Source organism: Triticum urartu, chromosome 6A, assembly GCF_056163025.1.
Source record: "Triticum urartu cultivar PI428250 chromosome 6A, HENAU_Tu73, whole genome shotgun sequence".
In the NCBI taxonomy this organism is placed as follows: Eukaryota; Viridiplantae; Streptophyta; class Magnoliopsida; order Poales; family Poaceae; genus Triticum; species Triticum urartu.
This window is the reverse complement of record NC_141878.1, coordinates 188,222,897-188,249,920: the sequence shown is the minus strand read 5'-3', so window position 1 is coordinate 188,249,920 and position 27,024 is coordinate 188,222,897. Positions and strand designations below refer to the sequence as shown.

The window sequence follows — 27,024 nt, the reverse complement described above, 5'->3', positions numbered from 1 at the left end:
TCCCAAGGTGACTAAGGAGGCCATCATCTCAGCCTTCTCCGACGGCGTGCGCGATATCAAGATGAAGGAGGAGCTGGCGATGCATGAAGACCTGTGCACTTCCTTGGAGCTGTTCAACTTGGCAACCAAGTGCGCTAGGGCTGAGGAAGGGCATCTCTCCCTCCTCGAGCTGCCTGCCGCAGACCCAGAAGAGAAGAAGCCCAAGGCCAAGGATGTGAAGCACAAGGGGGCTGCCGTGCTCGCGGCAGAACCAGACACCAAGCGGGGCAGAGATCAACCCGAACCTTCCAAGGGCAGTCGATACTGTGTGTACCACGACCTCCACACCCACAACACCAACGAATGTCAAGAGCTCCGAGCTGTGTGAGAAGGGGGCTTCCAGGAGCCGTGCGCGATCGCCTGCATCCTGGGCGGGGCTCAAGCCCCAGCCTCTCAACACATCTTCAAGCAGTTCGCCCGCGAAGTGAATGCAGTCCTCCCCAAGCTCGAAGCCACGCGCCCTCTTAGGTGGTCGGCGTGCGCCATCATGTTCAGCTCAGCAGATCAGCTCAAGTGTGCGGCTACAGCCGGAGTCCTCCCGATGCTTTGTTCCCCAATCATCAGCAACGTGGTGGTCACCAGGACCCTCATCGATGGCGGGGCAGGGCTCAACGTCCTATCCGTGGAAACATTCAACAATCTCCAAGTACCCTACAGCCAGCTTCAGCCAACCAAGCCTTTCTCCAGAGTCACCGATGGCTCCACGGTCCCGATTGGGCAGGTCCGCCTCCCTGTCACCTTCGGGGCACGCGACAACTACTGCACCGAGCTCATCGACTTCGACGTCGCTCACATTCGCCTGCCGTACAACGCCATCCTTGGGTACCCAGTGCTGGGCTCGGGGGCTCACCGGATCGGCTTCCACAGCCCACCGAGTCTGCTACACCAACAGTCCTTCGTCCTCAACATCATCAGGTGACATCTTTCAAGTTTCATTTCTAGCTAGGAGCACCCCCCCGGGGCTGCATTATTCCCAGGCCGCGTGGGTCCATCCCTGCGGCACATATCCCTTTTATTTCATGTTGTTAGCTTACTTTGTTGGGGGCGCCCCTCGGGCTGCATCATCCCCAAGTCGCTCTGGCCAGACCCAGCGGCATGGTTCCCTTTTGCGTTTATTTCCGGTTATGCGTTCGACCCACCATGCTTTATTATTTGATGCCGGTCCACGGCACCTCTTATTCTCCATGCCGACCACTTGCACGTTAAAGGGGGGGGGTACCTGAGCATCGCGACTCAGGGCTCTTACTGGCTCTCCAGCCCTCACCCTCTGGCATTGTCCACGGCATCGCGACCTGGCATACCAGCGACGGCTGAGACCAGCTCGAGGGCCGGGACCCGAGGACGTAGAGTGCCGGCATCTAACCAAATTTGCAGGGACACATCACAAGATAAGGCCCAGTGCCAGGCGCAACCCGCCTAGAGGTAGGGCCCCGTGAGTCCCGCGCTGGCTCACGGGTGCCCAAATACACCTGGCCAGGCCCTACCGTGCCAGCCACGTGTCAGGGCGGGGCTGTACATGCCCTGGGGGCTCCTCCCGGAGGGGGGCCCCCTCCCACCTACCAGTGGAAGCACCATGCTCCGCGCTGGCTGACGACACTGCCGAGGAGCGGCTATGCCCATACACATACGGAAGCGCTATGCTCCGCGCTGGTGATAAACAACTGAGGGTGGCCCCCGGGCTGCATCAACCTCAAGGAGCCCAGAGCTCAGTGTCTAGCCTCATCGTAACGCCTCCCCTCGGGAGCGCCGCGCGAGGGGGCTGAGCACGGGGGCTGCGCCTGGGTCACGCCCAGACGCACGCCGCCCAGCCAGGCCCCCCCGGGCCTGGTTCGTCGCGTGTCTCTCCCCGAGCGGAGCCAAGGTACAAAGGCCGTTTGAGCGTCAAGGGGGACTCCTGAGAATCGCGACTCAGGAGCCTAACTGGTCACGTAGCCCCTCACTCCTTAGTTCCGAAAGGCTAACGGCGGTTGAGCTATGCGCGCGGCCAGGCTCTGCAGACGTAGAACGGTAGATCCACCACATCATACTTCCCTACTTGCTGTTCATGCGCCAAGGGGGACTCCTGAGCATCACGACTCAGGAGCCTAACTTGTCACGTAGCCCCTCACTCCTTGGTGCCGTCCTGGTTTCCGGTCAGGGCTAACGGCGGCTGAGGTATGCGCAGGGCCGGGCTCTACCGGCGTAGAACATAAGCAAGTAGGAAGGAACAGCGTAAATCTCAAGGAATTCAAAAGCAAATATTACAGTCCACACTGTTATCTCAATGCCAAACGCAAGTTTAAATGCCTCCCCGAGGCATGATACATGTGCAGGAATTAAAGGCAGGACAGGAGCCACAACGGAGTCACTTGTCGGCAGTGGAGCAGCGCGGAGTGGGTTCGCCTCATGGAGCGGTGGGGTCGGCAGCGCCTTGCTTCGGCTTGGTGCTGAAGGCCCGGAACTTCCCCAGCAGAGCCTCCGCGCGACCCTTCACGGCCTCGGCAGCGGCAGCGGCACGCTCGCTGCTTACTGGCTCCAGCAGGCTATCAAGGTCGACGCCGGGATCGCGAAGGTAGATGTGGGTGAGGACCCGCGTCAGCGCTGCAGAAGACAGGACACGCGCCTCGGCCTCGGCCGTGGGGCCAAGGCCAAGGGCGACATCTTCAAGAGCACGAACCAGGAAGGGAAGCAGCTTGGCGGGGCCGTCCTCGGTGCCAGCCAGCGGGCTCTCCAGGCCGCTGTCGTAAAGCGTCCTCAGCGAGGAGCGAGCCTTCGCCTCCATCTCCGTGAAGGCCACGCGGTCCTCGGCAAGAACCAGGGCCTTGTCGTCCAGCTTGGCCTCCCTCACCCCCAACTCCTGCTCCAGCGCGCCTAGGCAGTCGCGGCGCTTCCTGAGCTTGACCTCCCTCTCCTTGACGGCCGCCTCGCGAGCCTTCACGCCTTCTTCCTTCTCTTGGCGAAGGCGAACGTCTTTCACGAGCTGGTCCTATAGGCCTTGCAGCTCGTCCTCCAGCGCCTTGCAGCGACCACGGACGTCGACCACCTCCCCCAGGGCTACGTCACGAGCAGCCTTCGCCTCAAGGACGGCCTGCTTCTCCTCATCGCAAGCCGTCGAGGCCTGGACCAGCGCCGCCCGAATCGAAGCGTCGGAGCGAATCCATCCTCAAGCCAGCTCCAAGCGCCCGGCCACCAAGCGAGGGTTGGCGCCAAGAAGATCCTACCGCAGCCGATCCAGCTCAGCAGCAGCACGATCCAGAACGGCAAGGGGAGTCGGAGAGACAGGGGTCGGTGGAGTAGAAGGAGAAGGCGGCAGCGTGGCCACAGCATCCTGAGGTGGAGTCTGCTGCGCCCCAACGACTGTAGTGGCGGCAGCAGGCAAAGGCACCTCGGGAGTCACTTGGGCCATGGGGGCTGAGCTCGCCCCCGCCGGCTCAGCCAGGCCTCGCGACGACGACCGGGCAAGAGAAGCCCGTGCGTCGCGGTCACCCTCCTTCGCGGGCAGAGGCGCTGCCACGGATGGAACCTCAAGAGCTCCCTTTGGCTTCTTTGTTGCGGGCGCCAGCCTATCCAAGAGATGCGGACGTCAAGCCTCAGAAGCAGAACAAGAAATAAAGACAAGAATCAAGCGCTTACGGGTCGTCGCCAGTGAGCTCAAGCGGCCTCCGGCCAAATTTGAAGCCCGAAAGCCGGCTAGAAGGGTCAACCTCGGGAAGCTTGGAAGCGGAAGGTGCGTCTGCGGTCCGCCTCGGGGCCGGGGCATACCCGCGGGAGATCAGCCCGGTCCTGTCCTTCTTCAGGATCGGGGGCAAGCTCCCGCCGTCCTGCTCGTCATCATCCTCGTCGTCATCGCTCGAAGAGAGGCGGAGAACGCAGGACCTGCGCCAGGGGAGGGGAGCCCTCGACTCTCCGTCAGTCGCCTCGGAGTCAGGCCCTTTTTCCCGCTCCCCTCCTTCCTCCTCTTCGCTGGAGTCGTCGGAGGGCACGTCCACCGGTTCCTCGGGAGTTTCCATGGGCACGGGCCCGTCCCCGTTGAAGACGGGCATGGACTCCAATACCTGCTCCCAGTCGTCGCGGAGGAACAAGGGCGTAGGAGCGCCCTCCAACCTCGCCACATCGCCCCCGACCAGAGATTGGAGGACCGCAGCTAGATCTCCGTCGGCCAAGGCCGCGGGGCTCGGATGGGGCCTCCACATCGGAAGTGAGTACTGCCGAAGCGGAGCCAGCTGGTGCTCCAGGAATTCCCTCAGCAGCGACGCACCGGTCAGCTTCGCCGCTGCCATGTTGGCCGGCCTCAGATCTGCGTCCATCTTCTCCAACACCAGCTTCGCGCGGGGATCCGCGAGCTCCGCTCGACCCCAATCGCTGGAGCTCGTGGGTTGCTCCGTGGGCAAGATCAGCCCAGGGTGGATGCGCCCAGCATCCGCCAAGACCCACTCTCTCCTGAAGCCCTCAATCCTTTTCCCGGGGTTCGAAATGGCAATGGCGCCACCGTACGCGATGAAGCTCGCGCACGCGGAAGCAGGACCGCGAGAGGTCCGGAGGTAGAAGTAGTGGCGTAGCAAGGCCACTGAGGGCTGCACCCCTACATGAGCCTCGCAGTAATAGGCGAAGATCGCCAGGAGAAGGACGGAGTTGGGGTGGAGATGCAAAGCGTGTAGCTTATAATGGCGGAGGATAGAGAAGAAGAACTCGGAGAAGGGAGGCACCAGGCCAGCAGCAATGGCGCTTATGAAGAACGGATAGAAGGTGCTCCCTTGGCCCTCAGGGGTGGCGGAGCCGTCCTTGAACACCTTCGCCCCGTTGATGCCCCGTGCCACCGCCATCCGGGGCAACCTGGTGAGGCTCGCCTCCGACACGTTCGGTGAGTCCAGGGCAGACGAGTACCAAGCTACGGCCGGGGACTGACGAGGCGCCATGGCTTCCTAGGTCACGCGGTCGGAGTGGATCTGGAAATTTTGGAGGAAGGAAGGAGAGGCGCAAGAAAGGGGATCTGAGCAGCAACCGGAGAAAGCAAAAAGCAAAGCCCAGGCGGATGCCGCTCCTTTATCAACTCGCGTGGTTGCTAAGGCGCTCACGTCCAATCAACCGCCACGCGGCGCCCAAGACCGCAGGCTGTTAGGGCCCGCGGCGCTTCGCTCTTGCCCTTCCGCCTCCCTGCACGGCCAAGTCCGGGCGCACCTTGGGCCCGGGGGCTACTGTCGGCGTTCTGGGAATGGGGGTCCCCAGACTTGCCTGCCTGCAGCCTGCGGCGTGGCTCAAAGGGGGGCCCAGCACGGCCCATCTTCATCAACACAGACCCAAGACCCTCGCGAGGGGCCAAGCCTCGCGGGGCGGACGACACGGAGCTTCCTCAGGCACGGCCTCACCAGGCTGGCTCGCGAGGAGGCGGAGAGATCAAGGCGGGGTACCTCACGAGTTGCCATGACGACCAAAGGCGCCAATCAGGCGCCAGCCCGCGCAGCGTCCTCCTTTCCTCTTTGGTGCAAAGGGAGCAAGGGCAGGCAAGAGCATCAAGCAAAGGCACCCGTTTCGGTGCAACGAGACCAAGACCAGTCCAATGGCAGGAAGGAAGTCATTGTGGAGCCCAAGCCAGCGTCACCACCAGAGCCTTTGGCAGGCGAGGACCAACTTTAGTCAGGATAAGTGTACCCGATGTTCCCCTTCAAAATGGCCGATTGTTGGCGCCCTTCCCGCTCAATATTTGGGAAGAGGCCCAGGGCCATTGCCTATAAATAGGACCAGCCACCCACAGGGAGAGGAGGTTCAGGTTCGGGTTCGAGATCGAGCATCGAGGATCAAGGATCGGATCGAAATCAGAGAGAGAAGGGTGACTGAACTCCTCCTAGCAGTTCGTCCCCCCCAGCTAAGAACAGACCCTCGCGAGGCTGTTCTTCCTTGTATTGTTCATCATCATCAGCCCAAGAGGCAATCCACCACACCACACACTGGAGTAGGGTATTACACCACAACGGTGGCCCGAACTAGTATAAATCCTGTGTTTCTTGTGCTATTCTTTCCTTAGCTTAGATCTTAGTGAGGCGGAGGGGTGCAGGTAGGTAGGAGGCGAAATCTCCGCGCGCACCCCGATGTTCGAACCTCAAGGGTCTGCCGGAAACCGAAATCCGACAGATACCACTTTTGGGGAACGCAGTATTTCAAAAAATTTACCTACGATCACACAAGATCTATCTAGGAGATGCATAGCAACGGGAGGGGAGAGTGTGTCTACGTACCCTCGTAGACCGAAAGTGGAAGCGTTTAGTAATGCGGTTGATGTAGTCGAACGTCTTCGCGATCCAACCGATCCAAGTACTGAACACAGGTCACCTCCGTGATCAGCACTCGTTCAACTCGTTGACGTCCCTCGAACTCTTGATCCAGTTGAGGCCGAGGGAGAGTTTCGTCAGCACAACAGTGTGGTGACGGTGATGATGAAGTTACTGATGCAGGGCTTCGCCTAAGGACTACAACGATATGACCGAGGTGTGTAACTGTGGAGGGGGGGCACCGCACATGGCTAAAACTTGGGTGTCTATGGGGTGCCCCCATCCCCGTATATAAAGGAGGGGAGGAGGAGGGTGCCCAAGGGGGGAGTCCTACTGCAAGTAGAAATCGGCTCCCCCTTTCCTAGTGCAAGTACGAGAAGAAGGAAGGAGAGGGAGAGGGATAGGGAAAGAGGGGCCGCACCCCCCTCCCCTAGTCCTATTCGGACTCCCCTTGGGGGCCGCCGCCACCTGGCTGCTGCCCTCTCTCCCCCCTAAGGCCCACTAAGGCCCGTTACATCCCCGGGGGGTTCCGATAACCCTTCCGCCACTCCGGTTTTATCCGGAATGCTTCCGGTGTCCGAATAACATGGTCCATTATATCAATCTTTATGTCTTGACCATTATGAGACTCCTCGTCATGTCCGTGATCTCATTCAGGACTCTGAACAACCTTCGGTACATCAAATCACATAACTCATAATACAAATCATCATCGAACACTAAGCGTGCGGACCCTACGGGTTCGAGAACTACGTAGACATGACCGAGACACATCTCTGGTCAATAACCAATAGCAGAACCTGGATGCTCATATTGGTTCCTACATATTCTACGAAGATCTATATCGGTCAAACTGCATAACAACATACATTGTTCCCTTTGTCATCGGTATGTTACCTGCCCGAGATTCGATCGTCGGTATCATCATACCTAGTTCAATCTCATTACCGACAAGTCTCTTTACTCGTTCCGTAATGCATCATCCCATAACTAACTCATTAGTCACTTTGCTTGTAAGGCTTATAGTGATGAGCATTATCGAGAGGGCCCAGAGATACCTCCCCGGAACACGGAGTGACAAATCCTATTCTCGATCTATGCCAACTCAACAAACACCATGGGAGACACCTATAGAGCATCTTTATAATCACCCAGTTATGTTGTGACGTTCGATAGCACACAAGTTGTTCCTCCGGTATTCGGGAGTTGCATAATCTCATAGTCTGAGGAACATGTAGAAGTCATGAAGAAAGCAATAGGAGAAAAACTAAATGATCATTATGCTAAGCTAACGGATGGGTCTTTTCCATCACATCATTCTCTAATGATGTGATTCCGTTCATCAAATGACAACACATGTCTATGGCTAGGAAACTTAACCATCTTTGATTAACGAGCTAGTCAAGTAGAGGCATACTATGAACACTCTGTTTGTCTATGTATTCACACATGTACTAAGTTTCCGGTTAATACAATTCTACCATGAATAATAAACATTTATCATGATATAAGAAAATATAAATAACAATTTTATTATTGCCTCTAGGGCATATTTCCTTCAATTATTTGGGCCATCCATGACGGAAAGAATCATGGTAGAAGCGAGGGAGAGGAAATATCACAGAGTTACTGGTTACGGTGGGTGGTCGGGGCTGAGCGATACACTATGGTTTGCGCGTTTCTCTCGTGTACGCGCGTGTGTGTGAGGTGTTGGCTAACTAAACCCGGAGCAATCGCACGTTACTGAACCCGAGCGATCAATCCCTTGGCTGTTAACTGAACCCTAGGGATTCACTCTGTCGGGTGGTAGGTGCGACATATGCCAACGGGTGGCTTATCATTGTGGGAGCCAGTAAAACATCGCCGGTGCCTGGAAATGGGATGAGGCGAAGACATGCACGCCGGCGAATCTTACCCAGCTTCGGGGCTCTCCGTGGAGATAACACCCCTACTGCTGCTCTGCGGGGTCTCCGCATGATCACTAGATGAACAAGTAGCTACACGATGCTCCTTGAGCTGTTTGGCGAGAGGAGGAAGAAGGGCTTTGCTTGCTCTCTTCTCCTCCCTACGTGGTGTCTAAAACTAGCAGGGACCCCTGCTTGGCATGGGTGTCCCGGGGGGTTTATATAGGCCTACCCCCCCCCCCGGCTGGGCGTGGGGTCGAGCCGTCTGTGTCTTCGCTCTCCGGCTTCTGCGCCGGCTGCTGGGGCCCGCCGACTGGTGGGTCCCGCCGGCTACCGGCTCCTTGGTCGACAGGCAGGCCCCACTATCCAGGGCCTTGTCAGTGGCTGGTTACTGTTGCTCAATCTTGGTGACGAGGGCTTCGCCGAGGTAAGCGTGGCTATAGTGCTGCCGTCCGACGGGTGACCACTGTAGCCTCACCGCGTCTTGTCTCCTTAATGGGGCGTCTTGGGCCGACTGGGGGAGGCCAGGCCGCCTTCGGGTGTCTCTCTGCCCGAAGGGGCCCACCGCCCGTGGGCCATACTGGTAGCCCGTCGTGGATGACATCAGGGTCAACGTGGCAACAGTGCTGCGCCGGACGGGTCATGGGCACCCGTACGACGCACCGTGCCAGGCGCGCTCCGGGATTCGGGGGTGGCAGGCTTCACTGTAGCCACGCCCCATCACATCGCCGTTATGTGGATGCAGACTTCGAGGGTACGGTCTTGACCGCTTTATGGGAGCCGGCTCCTTGGAGTCGGCCTTCTCGCAGCCGGCACCTTGGAGCCGGCCCTCCCGCGGCTTTCTTCATGAGGGCTGAAATCGGGCCGCCTTCCAATAGCCGGCCTGGGAGACAGCCGGCCAGGGGAAGGCGGCCCAATGTCTTGGATTCTTGAGAGCCGGATCGGCTCGTAATTTTTTCAGAAAGGCCAGGGGGAGCCGACTAGGCTACACGTGGTCACTTACTCCGACAGTAGTCCCCGAAGCTGGGCGAGCTTCGAGGCTGATAAAGGGACGAGAAGCTTGGTCAGCTTCCTATCCTGAGGGGCCGTCTTTGCTTGTGCGCGCCATCTTCGGAAAAGCTCCGTTTCTCGTAGGCGGGAACGCGGGCCACGTGGCGAGGACATCCTGCCAACGTACGCGCGCGACGGGACGCCACCGTAGGCCCGGGCCCGCCACTCGCAGGCCTCGGTCCGAGCGCGGATCTTCCGCGGCCCACATGGACCGCTCGCCTTCCCGCGGCGGTTCTATTCTGCCATCAAGGCACAATAATCGTGGGACGTGGGGGAGTGGGCGCAGTTGATCCCCACGTTCCCCCACGCCGCGCCTCCTCGGCTCCGCCGCGCGGTCTATAAGTAGGAGGAGGAGGGGGAGCGGCAGAGGCTCGCTCGCTCTCCCTCATTCCGCCCCTTCTCGCCCTCCTTCTTCTTCTCTTCCCCATAGCAGCTCTTTGCCGCGCCGTTCCGCCGTCGCTTCGTTCCGCCGCCGCATCGTCTTGCTTCTCGCCGCGCTGCCCCATGGCGCTGTCAAGCTTGTGGGATGGCTCCAACGTCCATGAGGACCACGTCGAGTTCCTCTGCCAGATGCGACGCCTGCCCGGGGAGAACTTCGTTCGGGTTCGTCTAGCGCCGGAGAATGAGATTTCGCCGGCACCGGAGGAGGACGAGCGGGTGATCTTCCGCTCGCACTGCCTGCGCGGCTTCGGCCTTCCGGCGAGCGGGTTCCTCCGAGCCTTCCTTGAATTCTACAACCTCCAGCTGCATCACCTCACGCCCAACGCGGTGATGCTGCTGTCGGCCTTCGTCACGCTATGCGAAGGCTTCCTTGGGGTCCTCCCCACGCTCGAGCTCTGGGTGGAATTCTTCCAGAGCAAACTCGGCACCGTCATCGCGGGCGTGCCTTCCCCCTGTGGAGCCTATATTGCCATGAGGCGGTCGGGCGAGAACAACCCGTTCCCGCCCATCCCGCTGATCCAGTCGGTGAAGCTCTGGCAGAAGTCATACTTTTACGTGAAGAATGTCGCGCAGCAAGGCGACTACGTCAACCTGCCGGCTTATGAAGCCGGCCCGCCGGCTGGGAGGCGACCTTCGTGGAGCTACCGGGCCAGGTCGTTGTCTCAGGCTGGGAACGCAGCCGTCTCCCGGCTTTGGGTGATGATCCAGTCGGAGGGCCTGACCGGAGCCGACTTGGTGGCCGCCTTCGTGGAGCGCCGGGTTCTTCCCCTCCAAAGCCGGCCTCACATGGTTTGTCAGATGAGCGGCCGCTTCGACCCAAGCCGGCTGAGCACCAGGGAGATGCCTCATGCGGAGGTCTCCTACATGGTGAACTATATCTCCAACTGCAAGCTCGCCGAGGATTGGCAGTACAGCAAGGGGTCGTACTCTCGCGCCAGCCCTCTGCCCGTCGTAAGTTATTTCTTCTTTTTTTTGGTAGCCGGCCTCATGATAGCCGGCCTCTAATCAGTCGGTTTGCCCCTAGCAGAACCCTCTCCTTCCGCCGACGACCGGGGCCGCAGGGGTAGAGCGCCAGCTCGTCCCTGACCGCGCGGTGGACGACGCCGACGACCCGGACTTGGGAGCGGCCGCCATGGAAGACGCCATCGTGGGGGAAAGCGACGAGGTCGGAGGCGCGGGGCTCACGGCCGGCTTCGAGGACTGGCCGGATGATGCCGAGGTCGAAGTCGCCCCGCACCGCCAGCCGGCGCCTGATCATCAAGGCGCGAGCTCGTCCGCCGCGCCGGCTGCTGGCGGCGGCGCCCAGAAGTGCCGGGCCGTGTCGATCCTCTTCGGCAGCCGGCCGAAGAAGTCCAAGGCTTCCACAGCGGCGAACAAGCGAGATGAGGCGGCCGCGAAGGCGGCCCGCTTCCGCAAGGCGGTGAAGCAGCCGCAGGCGATCTCAGCGTAAGTCGTCGAATGCTTGGATACATATTTTTTGTTGTTCTTCTTTTCGATTGAAAACTCTTCTAAACCTTTCTTTGCTCGCCGAACAGGGCGCCGCTTTCCCTTGAGCGGGGTCCGGGCGGCTCCGTAGTCGGGCCGACTGGAGGGTCTTCAGGCTCCCGCCGCGTGGATCCCCGCGCCGACCTCAGAGAGGCCACGGAGCGGAACGCACGAGAGGCACGGGAGGAGCGGGAGGCGGCGGAGCGAAGGGCCGCCCAGGCAACGAAGGAGCAGGATGATGCAACAGCCAAGGCCCGGGCGGAGGCGGTAGCTGCGGAGACGGAGGCGGAGGCTTCGCACAACCAGCCTCCGCTGCTAGCCATTCCCCTCCGTGCCGTGGCCCCCAACATTCCTGTGCCTCCGCTGGAGGAGGTCGACCAAGAACCGCCGGTGATGGAGCAGAGGGAGGACTCCGTGATCTTCGTGGAGAGGGCGCCGCCGGCAGCGCCAACCGGAGCGGGCCAAGGTGGCCAGTCGGCTGCGGCGCCAGAGCAGCCGGCTGGGGGTGAGCCGGAAGCAGGAGCCGGCCTCGAGGTGCAGCCGGCAATGCGCCAGCGCGCAGGGGGAGGCACCGCTGTGCCGGAGCCACACCGAGCTACGGGTGCCGGCCAGACGGCGGAGGCCTTGGAGGCGGCCACCACTGGCACGTCCGAGTGGACTCCCAGCGGCGGGACGGGCGAGCTGAATGTGGCGGCCCAAGAGGTTCGGAACCGGCTTCAGGCCCAAGCCGCCTCGCTGCAGCAATACACCCAGGAGTTCCTTGCGACGTGGGCCGTCATCTGGGTGAGTCTTCTATCTTTGGCTGCTTTGTTCTCTTGATTTCTTCCGTGGGGGCGCGTCAGCGCACCCACTGGGTGTAGTCCCCGAGATTCGGGCCGACTGCTGAGCAGTCGGGTCGGATCTTCCTTGACGACTACCTTATTCTCGCCTCCTGTCTAATCTTCCGGGAGTATCATAACCTCCGCGCTACCGCCTTCAACTCCCAGGCTCAGGAGCTGGGTCGAAGAACCGAAGACCTGATCAGCAGCCGGAGTACATACTTGGTTTCGTTCATCTCCTGTGGGGGCGCGTCAGCGCTCCCACTGGGTGTAGTCCCCGAGATTCGGGCCGACTGCTGAGCAGTCAGGTCGGATCTTTCCTGACGACTTCACCTTACTGGTTTTTTCTTTTGTCTTTCGTGCATGCAGAAGCCAATGCCGACTTAAGGGGGCAGCTCAGCGAGGCGCAGGCCGCCCTTCGTGCCAAGGAAACCGAGTACGACGCCTTGGTCCTAGAGCGTGACCGCCTGGCCAAGAAGCTGGCCGACCAGGAGAAGAGCCACAAGGCGGCTCTGAAGAAGGCGCAGGATAACGAAGCCGCCCTGAAGGCCGAGTTCGAGACTAAAGCGGCGGGCTGCGCTAAGACCAGGCAAGCGCTGAATGAAGGCTTCGGCCGTATTGAGGATTTGATCGACGATAAGCCGCCTTCGTCGCTCCTTGCCTGCCCCTTGCCGCCTGACTTGTGTTCTGACTTGAGCTGCTTTTTATTCTCTGTGCAGACTACTTTCCTGTCTACTCCGTCTTCGCCGCCCAAACCATCGAGGCCCATCGCAAAGTGCGCCGGCAGGCGGGGGCTGAAGTCGCGCCGGACGCGAGTCGGTCGCTCGAAGAGCAACTCTTGGCGGTCCAAGCGCGGCTGCAGCCGGCTCATCGTATGCTCCGCCACCTCCAGCGCGCCGGAGCGCAGGTGTTGGCCGCCCTCTAGCCAAGAGAGACGATTCCCCGCACCCCGAGTCGGGCTGCCGACTGGCTGGAGGTTGCGGTTGGCCGCTTCGAGGCCTGGAAGGCGTCGGCGGCCCAGCTTGGAGCTGGGCGGTCGCTAGAGTTCGTCCGAGCTTGGTATCCGGGGCTGAACCTGGACCAGCTGCGCACCTGGCGGCTGGAGGCCGACGAAGAGCTAGTGGAGGTGCGGCCGGCTAGCGCTCAGCGCGCATCGACAATCACTGAGTGTACTGACATCAGCGTCTTCGCTCCCGAGATTAATGATGACGGCGTTGCCCAGCCGGAGGAGTGGTTCGGGCTGGACCCGGCGGCGGGTGAAGACTCGGCAGAAGAGATCGCCTCCAGCGATGAAGGCGAAGACGACGAAGGAGAGGAAAGCGAAGACGTCGAGCCGGCCAGTGGAACAGCCAGCCAGCCTCAGCCTGACCGTGCCTCCAGCAACGAGGCGCGCGCAAGCGCGCCTTCTGCTGGAGGCGGTGATCATGCCGAGGTTCGCCAGCCGGCCACTCCTCCAGCCGGCACTGCCGTCTCCACCGACCTGCCCGGCTCGTCAGTCGCTCCGCCGGCTTAATCTGCCGTCCTTGTTTTTTCCTGCTTGTTGCCTTCTGAACAATTTTATTAAGCTTCCGCAGTTCCACCCACTGGGGGTGTATCCAAACTATGTTGAATGCTGTCCTTTTGAAGGTCTTTTAAGTAAATATTGTCGTGTGCATGTTTGGTTTCCATTCACGTATGATTTTTATCCTTAGGCTGTTTCCTTTGCCGCCTTCCCCTTTTGGGAAGGCAAGTACTCGAGCTTTCTTAGATTGGAGCGAGGTGAATGGAAGCCGGCCGAGCCGTTCCTTCCCTTAACTCTTGCCAGCCGGACAGCCGGTTCTTCGAACTGCGACTTTTGGCAAGAGAAGGCTTGGGAGCCGGCACACTACTTGTCTGACTGCGGGTAGGACTTCTAATATAACTCCAGGCGGCCAGTCCCCGGGCCGACTAGTCGAACCCGGTGCCGGACGGAAAAAAGTGAATGCAATGACAAGGCCATAAGAGTGATACTTTTCATTTATAGACAAAAGATGGAAGTCCCCGAGCTCTCCTCGGGGGCCCTATTATCTCGTACTTAGTACAAAAGTTAGCGTGATACATACTGCATTTCAGCTATAAAACCTTCGGAGGAGGTTGGCGTTCCATGGTCGTTCCGACTCCTTGCCGGAGTCGTCTCTCTTCCGCGCGGGCGTCGGCTTCGTGCCGCTGCGCGGCTGCATCGATCAGCTGCTGGATGCGTCGGGTCATGTGGGGGAGTTCTTCGGCCCCCAGTCCGTCTATCTCGTCTACGGCCGCCTGGGCGGCGCACAGGTTCTCGAGTGGAGTGGCGTAGACTGGGCGGTCGACTCCTAACGCGTCGGCAACGACAGCGCCGCGCTGTCTGACAACGCCGACCCGGCTGGGCCCGCCTGGGGGTGGCGTGCCAAAGGCGGCGCGGTCGGCCTCGCGTCGGTGGGCCTCAGCGAGGCGTCTCATGGAAACTCACTTCCGGCCCTCCGCGAGGAGGGTGAGGCGGCGAGCCTCCAGTGCTTCATCGTCGGCGTCGGCCGGGAGGGGGATGGACAAGTTGTGGACCGCCGCGTGCGGGGCGTCGTAGGTGCTCTCGTCAGCAGCGCCGTCATGGCCAATGACCATCACCTCGGTGGTGACAGCGTCGCAGCCATCGGCTCGGGGAAACGGGTCGTTGTAGATTGTGACGTTGGTGGGGAAGGTGTCGAATGAGGCCGTGTCGGAGTCGACAGGCATCGGATCGGTGGAGCCAACCGACTCCAAGTCCACAGCAGGCTCGCCGAAGACATGGAGCCGGCCGAGGAGGTTGACGAGGTGGTCGGTGCCCGCGTCGGAGGCGAGCTCGTCGGAGATGAGGGTCTTTTCAAGGAGATTGGCGAGGCTGCTCGCCGTACAGATGTTGGTGACGCCTTGTAGCACGTCGTGGCAAGCGCCATCGGGCGTGCCGGGCTGGCTACGCTCGCGGGGGAGGAAGAGGGTTCCCGTCCAGAATAGGTCTCCGGACGACGGTGCACCTGGCCCCACGGTGGGCGCCAAATGTCAGGTGGTAGGTGCGACATATGCCAACGGGTGGCTTATCATTGTGGGAGCCAGTAAAACATCGCCGGTGCCTGGAAACGGGATGAGGCGAAGACATGCACACCGGCGAATCTTACCCAGCTTCGGGGCTCTCCGAGGATATAACACCCCTACTGCTGCTCTGCGGGGTCTCCACATGATCACTAGATGAACAAGTAGCTACACGATGCTCCTTGAGCTGTTTGGCGAGAGGAGGAAGAAGGGCTCTGCTTGCTATCTTCTCATCCCTACGTGGTGTCTAAAACTAGCAGGGACCCCTGCTTGGCATGGGTGTCCTGGGGGGTTTATATAGGCCTACCCCCCGGGGGTACAATGGTAATCCGGCTGGGCGTGGGGCCGAGCCGTCTGTGTCTTCCCTCTCCGGCTTCTGCGCCGGCTGCTGGGGCCCGCCGGCTGGTGGGTCCTGCCGGCTACCGGCTCCTTGGTCGATAGGCAGGCCCCACTATCCAGGGCCTTGTCGGTGGCTGGTTACTGTTGCTCAATCTTGGTGACGAGGGCTTCGCCGAGGTAAGTGTGGCTACAGTGCTGCCGTCCGGCGGGTGACCACTGTAGCCTCACCGCGTCTTGTCTCCTTAACGGGGCGTCTCCTTCGAGGGGGTGGCAAGCCGGTTGGAGAGAGCCGGCTCCGTCTTGGGCCGACTGGGGGAGGCCAGGCCGCCTTCGGGTGTCTCTCTGCCCGAAGGGGCCCACCGGCCGTGGGCCGTACTGGTAGCCCGTCGTGGATGACATCAGGGTCAACGTGGCAACAGTGCTGCGCCGGACGGGTCATGGCCACCCGTACGGTGCACTGTGCCAGGCGCGCTCCGGGATTCGGGGGTGGCAGGCTTCACTGTAGCCACGCCCCATCACATCGCCGTTATGTGGATGCAGACTTCGAGGGTACGGTCTTGACCACTTTATGGGAGCCGGCTCCTTGGAATCGGCCTTCTCGCAGCCGGCTCCTCGGAGCCGGCCCTCCCGCGGCTTTCTTCATGAGGACTGAAATCGGGCCGCCTTCCAATAGCCGGCCTAGGAGACAGCCGGCCAGGGGAAGGCGGCCCCATGTCTTGGATTCTTGAGAGCCGGATCGGCTCGTAATTTTTTCAGAAAGGCCAGGGGGAGCCGACTAGGCTACCCGTGGTCACTTACTCCGACACACTCGCTGTTGACTGAACCCGAGCGATTCCTTCGCTGTTGCTGCTAACTGAACCCGAGCAATTGATCATTGTTGCTGCTTACTGAAGCTGATCGAGCCCCCATGCGAGACGTAGCTAGCCAGCCGGTGTTGGGTTGCCTCTCGATGAACAGTGACTGTTGCTACCGTGCGAGTGGTACGTAGAACGAGTCGAGACGTGGTGAGTCGAGCCGAGTGGTTGGCTATGGATGAATAGTTCCCGGTGGGGGTTGGATGAACAGGACCTTGTGGTAGTAGGCCGTTGTCACAGGATGAACAAGACCACGAGGAGGCCGCCGCACCCCAGCCGGTTGGGGGTGGATGAGCAGGACCCCGTGGAGGCTCTATGAACACCAGCCGATGGAGGCTGGACGAACAGTAGTCGATGATGAATAGTAGCCCATGGAGGGTGGAGGAGGTCGACGGTGGATGAAAAGTAGCCCGTGGAGGCTGGAGCGAGGCAGTAGACAGTGGATGGACTGGACCCTGTTTCGACCGTAGGCACTCCAACACTAGTCCATTTCCTCTGTTTTACGGTATGCCACACCCCTCCCGATCAACAGGACCCTATTTCAACCGTAGGCACTCGAACACAAGTCTGTTTCCTCTGTTTTGCGGTACGCCAGACCCCTCCCAATGAATAGGATCCCGTTTTGACCGTGGCCGATCAAACAGAAGGCCGTTTCCTCCGTTCTGTGGTACAGCAGAACCTGTTTCGGCTATTTCGTCCAAGCCGGTTGGCTCCCGTTGAACAGGACGCATTCCGACCCAGTCGGTTGTTTCTCAATGAACAGGACGATGTTTCTCTGTTCTGACCTAGCGGGTTCGATGCCCGATGAACAGGATGCCGTTGCTGCCGTCCGTTGCCTCTCGATGTACACAAGCCCTGGTCGGATACTTATATGATGGAAAATAGACCCGAGGGCCATAGGTTTCACTAGAGGCTTCTATGAAAGATAGAAATTATTACGGTGGGTGAACAAATTACTGCCGTGCAATTGATAGAAAAGCGCAAAGTTATGACGATATCTAAGGCATTGATCAAGAATATTGGCATCACGTCCATGTCAAGTAGACAGAAACGATTATCCATCTACTACTATTACCCCACACATCGACCGACTCCTGCCTGCATCGAGAGTATTAAGTTCAAAACAACAGAGTAACGCATTAAGTAAGATGACATGATGTAGCGGCATTAACTCAAGCAATATGATGAAAACCCCATCTTGTTATCCTCGATGGCGAAAATACAATACATGTCGGTTCCCCTTCTGTCGCTAGGATCGAGCACTGCAAGATTGAACCCAAAGCTAAGCACTTCTCCCATTGCAAGAAAAACCAATCTAGTTGGCCAAACCAAATCGATAGTTCGAAGAGACTTGCAAAGATATCAAATCATGCATATAAGAATTGAGAGGAGATTCAAATAATATTCATAGATAAGCTGATCATAAATCCACAATTCATCGAACCTTGGCAAACACACTGCAAAAGAGTATTACATCAAATAGATCTCCAAGAACATCGAGGAGAACATGGTATTGAGAATCAAAGAGAGAGAAGAAGCCATCTAGCTACTAGCTATGGACCCGTAGGTCTTTGGTAAACTACTCACGCTTCAACGGTGAGGCAATGGTGTTGATGTAGAAGCCCTCCGTGATCGAATCCACCTCCGGCAGGATGCCGGAAAAGATCCCTAGATCGGATCTCATGGGTACAGAAGGTTGCGGCAGTGGAAAAGTGGCTTCGTGGCTCTCCTGGAAGTTTTCAGGGTATATGAGAATATATAGGAGGAAGATCTAGGTCAGGGGGTCATCGAGGGTCCCAAAAGGTCGGGGGGGCGCCCTCAACCCTTGTGTCCCCCTCGTGGCTCTTTTGACTTGCACTCCAAGTCTCCTGGGTGTCTTCTGGTCCAAGAAAAATCACCGCGAAAATTGTATTCCGTTTGGACTCTGTTTGGTATTCCTTTTCTGCGAAACTCTAAAACAAGGAAATATTAGAAACTGGCACTGGGCTCTAGGTTAATAGGTTAGTCCCAAAAAACATATGAAATAGCATATTAATGCATATAAAACATCCAAAACAAATAATATAATAGCGTGGAACAATAAAAAAATTATAGATACGTTGGAGACGTATCAAGCATCCCCAAACTTAATTCCTGCTCGTCCTCGAGTAGGTAAATGATAAAAACAGAATTTTTGATGTGGAATGCTACCTAAGATATTTATCCATGTAATTCTCTTTATTGTAGCTTGAATGTTCAGATTTGTAAGATTCAAAAGAAAAGTTTGATATTGACATAAAACCAATAATACTTCAAGCATATAACAAATAATTATGTCTTCTCAAAATAACATGGCCAAAGAAAGCTTATCCCTACAAAATCATATAGTCTGGCTATGCTCCATCTTCATCAAGGATGTATGTCAAGAGGCTGACAATAGGGACCCCCATGGTCCATGGCCGCATGCAAGCAACTGCCTCCTTATTACGTGAAAAAATGATTCCTCCCACTGACATCTTCGGCGCACCGGTTCGGAGGCTGACCTGTGGGTCTACTAAGTTGACGTGCACGTAGGGCTTTATCAACTTAGTCAACAAATGACTCTAGCAGCAGTGACCATTAGATTTTAATCAAACGGTCCCGCTGCTTCTTCAATATCTGATCTTCTTGCACGAGCCGCGCAAACCAGCATTGGCGGGACCGCCTGTTCCTGCCTCCATGGCCGGTTGTGTAGCCGCGCAAGCCTCACTGCCCCACCCTACTCCCACTGCTGGCCAGGCCAACCCTCTACTCACCCACACCCCCTGTTATTCTGCAGCGACGACAGCCTCATGCCGCAGCTGAACCAGTCAACCATCATACTACCCTCCGCGTGTTCTCGGGCTCCGCGTCGTTCCTTGCCTCACCATCGTCCACCACCTGGGTGCTCTTCGCACGGCATGGTCAACGTGGTCATGGAATGACAGGCATCAGAAGAGGACTGTACGTGGAGAGGCTGACAACTAGGTCCATTGCCGCACGCAAGCAAGTGCCTCCTTATTACGCGCAAAATAATGATTCCTCCACCTCACAGCTCGGACCCACCGGAAGGGCCTCTGTATTTCGCGAAAAAATGTCCCCCTGACAGTTGGGACCCACCGGCTTTACCTTCGCACGGAAGGAAGTGACTTCTTACCCCCTGACAGATGGGACCCACCAGGTTGAAGCGAAGGTAGCATTATCTGTCTAGCCAAGAACGTGTACGTACATAGCGGTCGAATGGTCTCTCTGCAGCGACGTACCATGGCCGAGTAAGGAGCGACACGTGTTGAAGTAGAGGCGCTGACATACCATGCATGCAGTCCCGTCTATATCGTGTACACGTACATACAACCATGCTACAAGATAGTAAATACGGCTACGTACGTACATATGTGTGGGGTCTCTAATGCATACAGTGACAGTGTCGTGTTCATCGGTAGCCAACCGGCTAGGTTGGAACAGAGTAAACAGCGTCGTGTTTTCATCGGGAGCCAACCGGCTTGGACGGAACAGCCGAAACAAGCTCTGGCGTACCACAGAACGGAGGAAATGGCCTTCTGTTTGACCTCGTACGGTCGAAACGATGTCCTGTTCATTGGGAAAGGTCTGGCGTACCACAGAACAGAGCAAATGGACTTGTGTTCGAGTGCATACATTTGTAACGGGGTGTTGTTGATCGGGAGGGGTGTGGCATACCACAAAACAGAGGAAACGGACTTGTGTTGGAGCGCCTACGGTCGAAATAGGGTCATGTTCATCGGGAGGGGTGTGGCGTACCGCAAAATAGGACTCCACGGGCTACTGTTCATCCACCGTCGACTGCCTCGCTCCAGCCACCACGAGCTACTTTTCATCCACCATCGACTTCCTCCAGCATCCACCTGCTACTGTTCATGCACCGTTGACTTCCTCCAGCCTCCACCATCTATTGTTCATCCACGGGGTCCTGTTCATCCAGCCTCCACCGGCTACTATTCAACTAGCCCTCGACGGGGTCCTGTTCATCGACCCTCCACTAGCCTACTCGATCGGGGTCATGTTCATCCAGCGGCAACGGCCTCTACTACCATGGGGTCCTGTTCATCCAACCCCCATCGCGAACTGTTCATCCAACCGCCAACAATGGTCACTGTTCATCAAGAGGAAGCAGGTTCAATCGGCTTCAGTTAGCAGCAGTAGCGAAGGAATCACTTAGGTTTAGTTAACAGCTAGGGATTGATCGCTCGGGTTCGGTAACGTAGCTAGTGCAAGCGCTCGGGTTCAGTAAGCGAACGCCTCGACCGGGTTTATTTAGAGACCAACACCTCACACACACGCACGTATGTGTACGGGAGAAACACGCAATCCCTTTGTGCATCACTCGGCCCCGACGACCCACCGTAACCGGGAACTCCCCGAAATTTTCCCCGCCCTCGTTTCTACCATGATTTTTCAGTCGTGGACGGCCCAAAGAATGTCATGCAGGTGCGTCACTGCCCCGCCCAGTATGAAAACCCCATTTTCTGTCATGATTTTTTGTCATAAAAGTAGGAGCCCACCACATCTATGCTGATACTGTGTTTTGTCATAATTACCGTCATAGAAATGTCATAAGCATGACATCATTTTTTTCGTTCGGGCCAAAATGCCACGGATGTGTCTTTTTTTGTAGTGATCCTTTTGGACCAAAGCGAACAAGACACAACATAGTCACCGCATCCATTAATAGGTGATATCTTCGGAAGCACTTCCATATAATGAAGCTAACAAAGAACATAGTCACCGCATCCATTAACATGCCATTGAACTGCACAACTCATGATGAATTAGAGAAACAAAAGGGCAGCCGAATTTTTAGAGTGGATTCTAAATATTGGATGAAAAAAATTCTTCATCAGAAGGTGAGCAATTGATAAAAATACCAAATGATATACTACTCAGGAAAGGAAATGATCGAAAAAAATCCCAATTCATGGGAGAGGTATCGCCAACACGGATACTTAGAATAAATGAAACAGTTCACATTATAAATGACTATATAATGGATCTATACAAAGCAACTACCTTTAATGCAGAAATGGAATTGTTGTATCGACCAGAATTCATGAACATCTTACCATTTCCTGGAATTCCCACTCGCAAGCTGAAACTAAAAGTTGTCATATGTGTGATGCTAGTATGTAATATCTCGCACTTTGGTTGATATTACATAGTAGCATCACACATATTACAACTTTCAGTTGCATGTGCCAGATATCTCACTATTTGTAGTAATAAATTATTTCGACCTCATTGCTATCTTCATTATTTACCATTACCTATAGTCCATCCCCTTCTCAAGAGTAACATAAATGGATGGAGTACGGGTAGTGGTAAATGATGAAGATAGCAATGAGGTCAAAATAATTCATTACTACCAATATTGAGAGCATCGGGACATTGTTCTATTTCACATGTACAATGAAATCAGACCTATTTAAATATTAGGCTATTAAATATTAATTTTGGTTAGCGAATTATTGCAAACATGCATCAACAATTGGAAATAGTTCATTACTACCAAACATCGGCAAACTATAATGTGATATTTGATTCGACAAGCTTAGTATGTAATGCAAACAAATAGTGAGAGCATCAGTTAATTATTATAATTCATATGTACAATGCAATCATACTTGTTTTGATATTCAATTGTTATATATTCAGTCTTCTCTAGGAATTATTTAAACTATAGCTAATCACAAATGTACTAAAGTTTCTTAACTTTGTTGAATATTAATAGGGGTAGGGGGCCTAAAACTTCCAATGCCGGTCCCAAAGCCTGGAAAAAGTGGAGGGGGCATTAGCAAATTAACACTATACCTTAAGATGTAGGGTATTTCACATTCCAAACTTACTATCATCAATTAGTAACTTAGCCATAAGTTAAACAAATAAAAAACAAGAGCAGTAACTATACAAGAATATACAATTACCATGTAGTTATAGTACTAGTATGGATTGGTATGTGTGCTCATACATATAATTACATTTTCAAAAAATTATGAACTTATTACTAGCTACTCTATACCTCACTCAACACTTATAGGCCATTTATAGAAATCACATGTTTTACCAAGACCAGAAAGACAATTTATGAAAATTTACAACTAATTGGCTTTCCATTGATTACACTTGTAGGCCAAACCTTGAAGAATGTTCGCTACGGGGGATGAGGATGATGTGCCAAGCTACCTCGAGCACAAATAGAGATGATGCATCTACCTTGAGCGCTTGTGAAAGAAAATGTAGCCGGCATCCTCATACTCAAGATAGATCCAGGAGAGCTGCAAGTTTGCGGGAGATGAAATCAACGACCAAAGCAACTACACGGACAACGTCGCCGCCCTTTACTAGCCTAGGTGACTGATGAGGCGTACAAGGACACAAACAAGCTGTTGTCCATGTTTAACATGTGCCTGAACCAGTTACGGTGGTGGCTCCAGGTGAGGAAGACACATCTCAATGCAGCAATAAACGAAGTTGATGGGCTCTATCTAGCAGAAGCAATTTTTGAGTGAGAAGAAAGATTTTGGGAAATACTATAGAGGGGATCAGGGGAGATGAAACATCTCACTTAGTGAGAAGATGAGTGGGGCAAAGAGGAGGAGAAGTCAAGAACAAGAATACTGGTGGGGCCATCAAACTAATGACGCTTTGTAGTATATGCACCTTGCAACTTAGTGCGTGTGTCTCATATTTTTTGTGGGAATATATATCAAGGTTCTTTGGTAATAAGAATAACGGATTGGTGTGATAGCTAAAATATACCAAGGGTGGCTTATATTTTAACGTTATTTATAATTTTGCTCTCATAGTGTGCACATTTGGTATTTTTTTACCACAGTACGCTCGCCCTTAGTATTCTTGAGCACTCTATAGAAACAAATTCATTATGGAATAAAGGGAGTAATATATTTCTATTTGTAAAACAACTAAGCAACATCACAATTTTTTAGCAAAAATGTACAGATATAATTTGAATAATGCAGTGGATTATAAGACTAAGTATACAAATATAATTTGAAAGATACAGTCGATGATAAAACTACAGTTAGTATGCCATGCATAATTATTAAGTAAAGGATGAACATACAAGACATATATTTATATATCAATAAAAAGAAAAATATAACAAGGAAAAAATAGTTCGCAAAATTCTAATACTTGAAAATGTAATCACATTTACCTTAAACCTATGCACAAATTACATAATATATTCTCAAATTTAACTTCATTCAATCTTAGCACGCGCATCGAGTGGGCCACTTTCCTAGTTATGTTAAAGGGAATATGCCCTTTAGACCCAAAATGTGACAATTCTTATAAATCGGCGGAACAACACAGAACCACAACCCCTCGCTCACTACCCCGTCTAGCATGTCTCTCTTGACTACACATCTTCCTCTCTTGTTTCCCTGGCGGCGCCACCCCATGGGGCATATGTGGTGGTGGGGATGGTTCAAGGATGACCGGTGGTCCCTTCTTCTCCTAAAATCATCTCCACTAATGACAGTGACTGGGATGGTGAGGATACTTCACCAGTGTTGGCTGGGATGGCACGAATCCGCCTCTGTTTGGCTAGTGATGTGGCAGCAGAAGCCAGGTACGACTCATTTGAGAGACCAAAATCCAAAATTAATAATTCCCAAGTGCAACATTACAATTAATCAAACTGGAGTTTTTTGGGATGCAATAAAAGAAAATATTGGTGTGTAGCAGTCAAAAGACTCCCAGATTTTGGTGGTGATTAGTTTTTTTAACAAACATCCATCCACTCGACACGCTTTATTGATAAGATAACAAGATTACATAGTTGAGCATGAACTTTAAATATATCTAATAGAACATGATGTAATTGGTGGGCATGTAGTGCCAAATAGGTTCGCCACGCTCTCCATCCAACAGCTCAGAGCACCGCGTGTCCCAATCAGATGTGTTCATATGACACATGGCTATTGCTGTCAGGCGCGGGTTTTTTCTGCAGGAAATAACAAACAATGAGCTGCTTTAGAACAAACACAATCTCAAGTTGATAAGATTTGTAGCACAAGTACTTACCAACAGGTGGATGATCTGGATCCCAATGTACTGCATAAGCACTTGCACCAAATCCTTTCTCTTCTGAGGGCACAAACAAACTATGAGTTCATTCAGAATGAACAAACTCTCCACTTGCTAAGGTACAGCTACTTACCAGAAGGTGCATCATCTGGGATCCAAGTTACCTTATAAGCACTTGAACCAAATCCTTTTTCTTCTATAGGAAATAAAGAATCATGAATTAATTCAGGACTAACACATTCTTCACTTTCTAATGAAACACAAGTACTTACTTGAAGGTGCATCTTCTGGGCTCCAAGTCGCCTTATCAAAACTTGTCCCAGAACCTTTTTCTTCTGAAGGAAAAAAAGTATGATTTTGTTCAGGATTAACACATTCTCAACATGGTATGGTAGGAGAAGTACTTACCAGATGGTGGATGATCCGGATCCCAGTGTACCGCATAAGCACTTGCCCCAAAACCTTTTTCTTCTATAGGAATAACAAACCATGATTTCATTCAAAACTAACACATTCTCGACTTGGTAAGGTATCACAAGTACTTACTGGAAGGTGCATCTTCTGGGCTCCAATTCACCTTATAAGGACTTGCCCCAGAACCTCCTTCTTCTGCAGCAAATAACAAACTATGAGCTTATTCAGAATTAACACATTCTCAACATGGGAAGGTGGCACAAGTACTTACTTGAAGGGGGATCCCAATGTACCACGTACGCACTTTCACCAAAGCCATCTTTTTCTAGAGGAAATAATGACCTATGAGTTAATTCACAATTAACAAACTTCTCGAGTTGGCAAGGTAGCACAATTACTTACGAGAAGGAGGATCCCAGTGAACCGCATAAGCACTTTCACCAAAACTATTTCCTTCTATAGTAACTGACAAATTAGGTGTTGACTCACAATTAACAAATTTCTCAACTTGACAAGGTAGCACAAGTATTTACCAGCAGGTGGATCCCAATGAACCGCATAAGCACTCGTATCAAAAGCATTTTCTTCTACATGAAATAATAAACTATATGAGGCCATTTAGACATGAGAGACCCTCGACTTGGTAAAGCTAGTAGTAGTACTTACGAGAAGATGGAGGTTCGCCCCTGTCGCTGGACTCAGCAAAGGCCAGGATGAGCAAGAAAAATGCTACTGGTATAAGCTTGATCGCCATGTCTAGATCACTATGAACTGAATTTCATTGGGTGAGGAAAACATACGGGTCTAGGTGCCTATTTATATAGCTCGGCAATTCCTTATTAGTGGAAGGAAAAGCAGTGGTAGGTAAAAAATTCCCAATTTCCCTAGCATTTACAAAATTCCTTAATTGGAAACCATATATGGAAATAATTTAAATATTACTTAACTTAGTTTGTAAGGAAACGTTGGAATAATGTCTGCCCAAAGATAATTCGTGAGGAAAGGTTCTACTCCTCCCATTTCTTAGTACTAATTAACATGCATAGAAAACTAACATAGTATTTCCCCCCAACATCACTAGCTTAAATTAAACAAATTTTGCATCTGGCAAACAACAACTTTTTTGGGACAAATCCAAACACATTGCCAGCGTTGGATGGGGATCGAGCAGTAGCGATCTTCGGTTGATTTTCTTCCATATCCCAGAATTAAGGGATCGGCTAAATTAGCCAGGCCCTAATTAATGGAGGATCACTCGCATTATCTTCGCTTGATTTTCTCCCATTTCTCTTGTCACAGCCCTAGTCAGTGCTTGCATTAGGACTAGCTAGAGTGATGCATCATGTTTAATTTTTTCTTAAACTTGAAATGGGGATCAACAAACCCTAGCACCCCCAGAAAATACCAGGTTCAACTAAAAAAATGATTTCAATGAACGCACACCGCCCTTCATAAAAGTTCATCATTTTTGAATTGGAACAGAACCTTTGCCAAAAATGGTGCACATTTTTCTAGGACACTCTGGATTTTTGAACTAATCCATATAGTATTTACATTTGGACATTTAAATCTTATAAATAATTTTAAATATCCAAATAATCTTGAAAGCATTTCAGGGCTGTTGGAAATAATTTCACAAGTGCCCACAAATATTTTCAGCATTTTACAAAGAGGTCTGGCATTTGTGCTAAATCAAAAAGAAAGACAGAAAATAAAAAAGAAAAACAGAAAAGGCAGAGAGAGAGAAGGCCCCCAGACCACTTACATGAACTGGGCCGACCCACCTGGCCTGGTGCTAGTCACCCCTACCTCTTCCAGTAGGCAGAGGGGGACAGTGCACGTGCGCCCGAGCTTGCCGTGCAGCTCCCTGCTCGCCTGCGTCGCCTGGACAGTGCGCGGATGCCTTGAAATGCCTCCTCGGTGCCGCCCCGAGCTCCCCGACACCTCACTCTCCCCTGCCCTCTCTCTCTTGCCCTCTGATCGCCGTGGCCGATGCAGCCACTGCCGCGCTACTGTGAAGCCACAGCCACCGCCGCTCCCTCGTCGCCTTGACGTGCCCATGAGCTTCCTTGTTGTCCTCTGCACCGAGCCAGCTGAGCCCCGAGCACTCACATGCCCTGGATATGCCTCCCTGACCCTGCCTTCATCGCCCATCACCGGAGACCCCCCTCGCCACCTCGCTCAGCTCCGACCACCTTTGAGCTCGCCGTCCACTCCACTGTGATCGCCGTGAGCCGCTGCCCCTTCTTTCCCTCTCTGTTCTCACTGCCGCACTCCGTAGCCACACCGCCGCTCT

At 54.0% G+C, this 27,024-nt stretch overlaps 1 protein-coding gene across 3 annotated transcripts; it reads right to left on the bottom strand.

Annotated features, from left to right (window-relative positions):
* Window positions 1-24,002: 24,002 nt before the first annotated feature.
* Window positions 24,003-26,331, bottom strand: LOC125515451 (uncharacterized). 3 transcript variants are annotated; one of them, XM_048680919.2, is made up of 10 exons: window positions 25,395-26,328; window positions 25,262-25,315; window positions 25,131-25,184; window positions 25,000-25,053; window positions 24,861-24,923; window positions 24,723-24,785; window positions 24,587-24,649; window positions 24,448-24,510; window positions 24,312-24,371; window positions 24,003-24,231 (listed from the first exon to the last, which is right to left on the bottom strand). In XM_048680919.2, the coding sequence occupies exons 1-10, from the start codon at window positions 25,480-25,482 to the stop codon at window positions 24,215-24,217; spliced, it is 579 nt and encodes a 192-aa protein (XP_048536876.1). In that variant the 5' UTR covers window positions 25,483-26,328; the 3' UTR covers window positions 24,003-24,214. The 3 variants fall into 3 exon arrangements, with proteins under 3 accessions (XP_048536876.1, XP_048536874.1, XP_087387349.1); XM_048680917.2 differs by having other exon boundaries at window positions 24,312-24,374; window positions 25,395-26,323; XM_087531223.1 differs by lacking the exons at window positions 25,131-25,184; window positions 25,262-25,315 and having other exon boundaries at window positions 24,312-24,374; window positions 25,395-26,331.
* Between the last annotated feature and the right edge of the window lie 693 nt (window positions 26,332-27,024).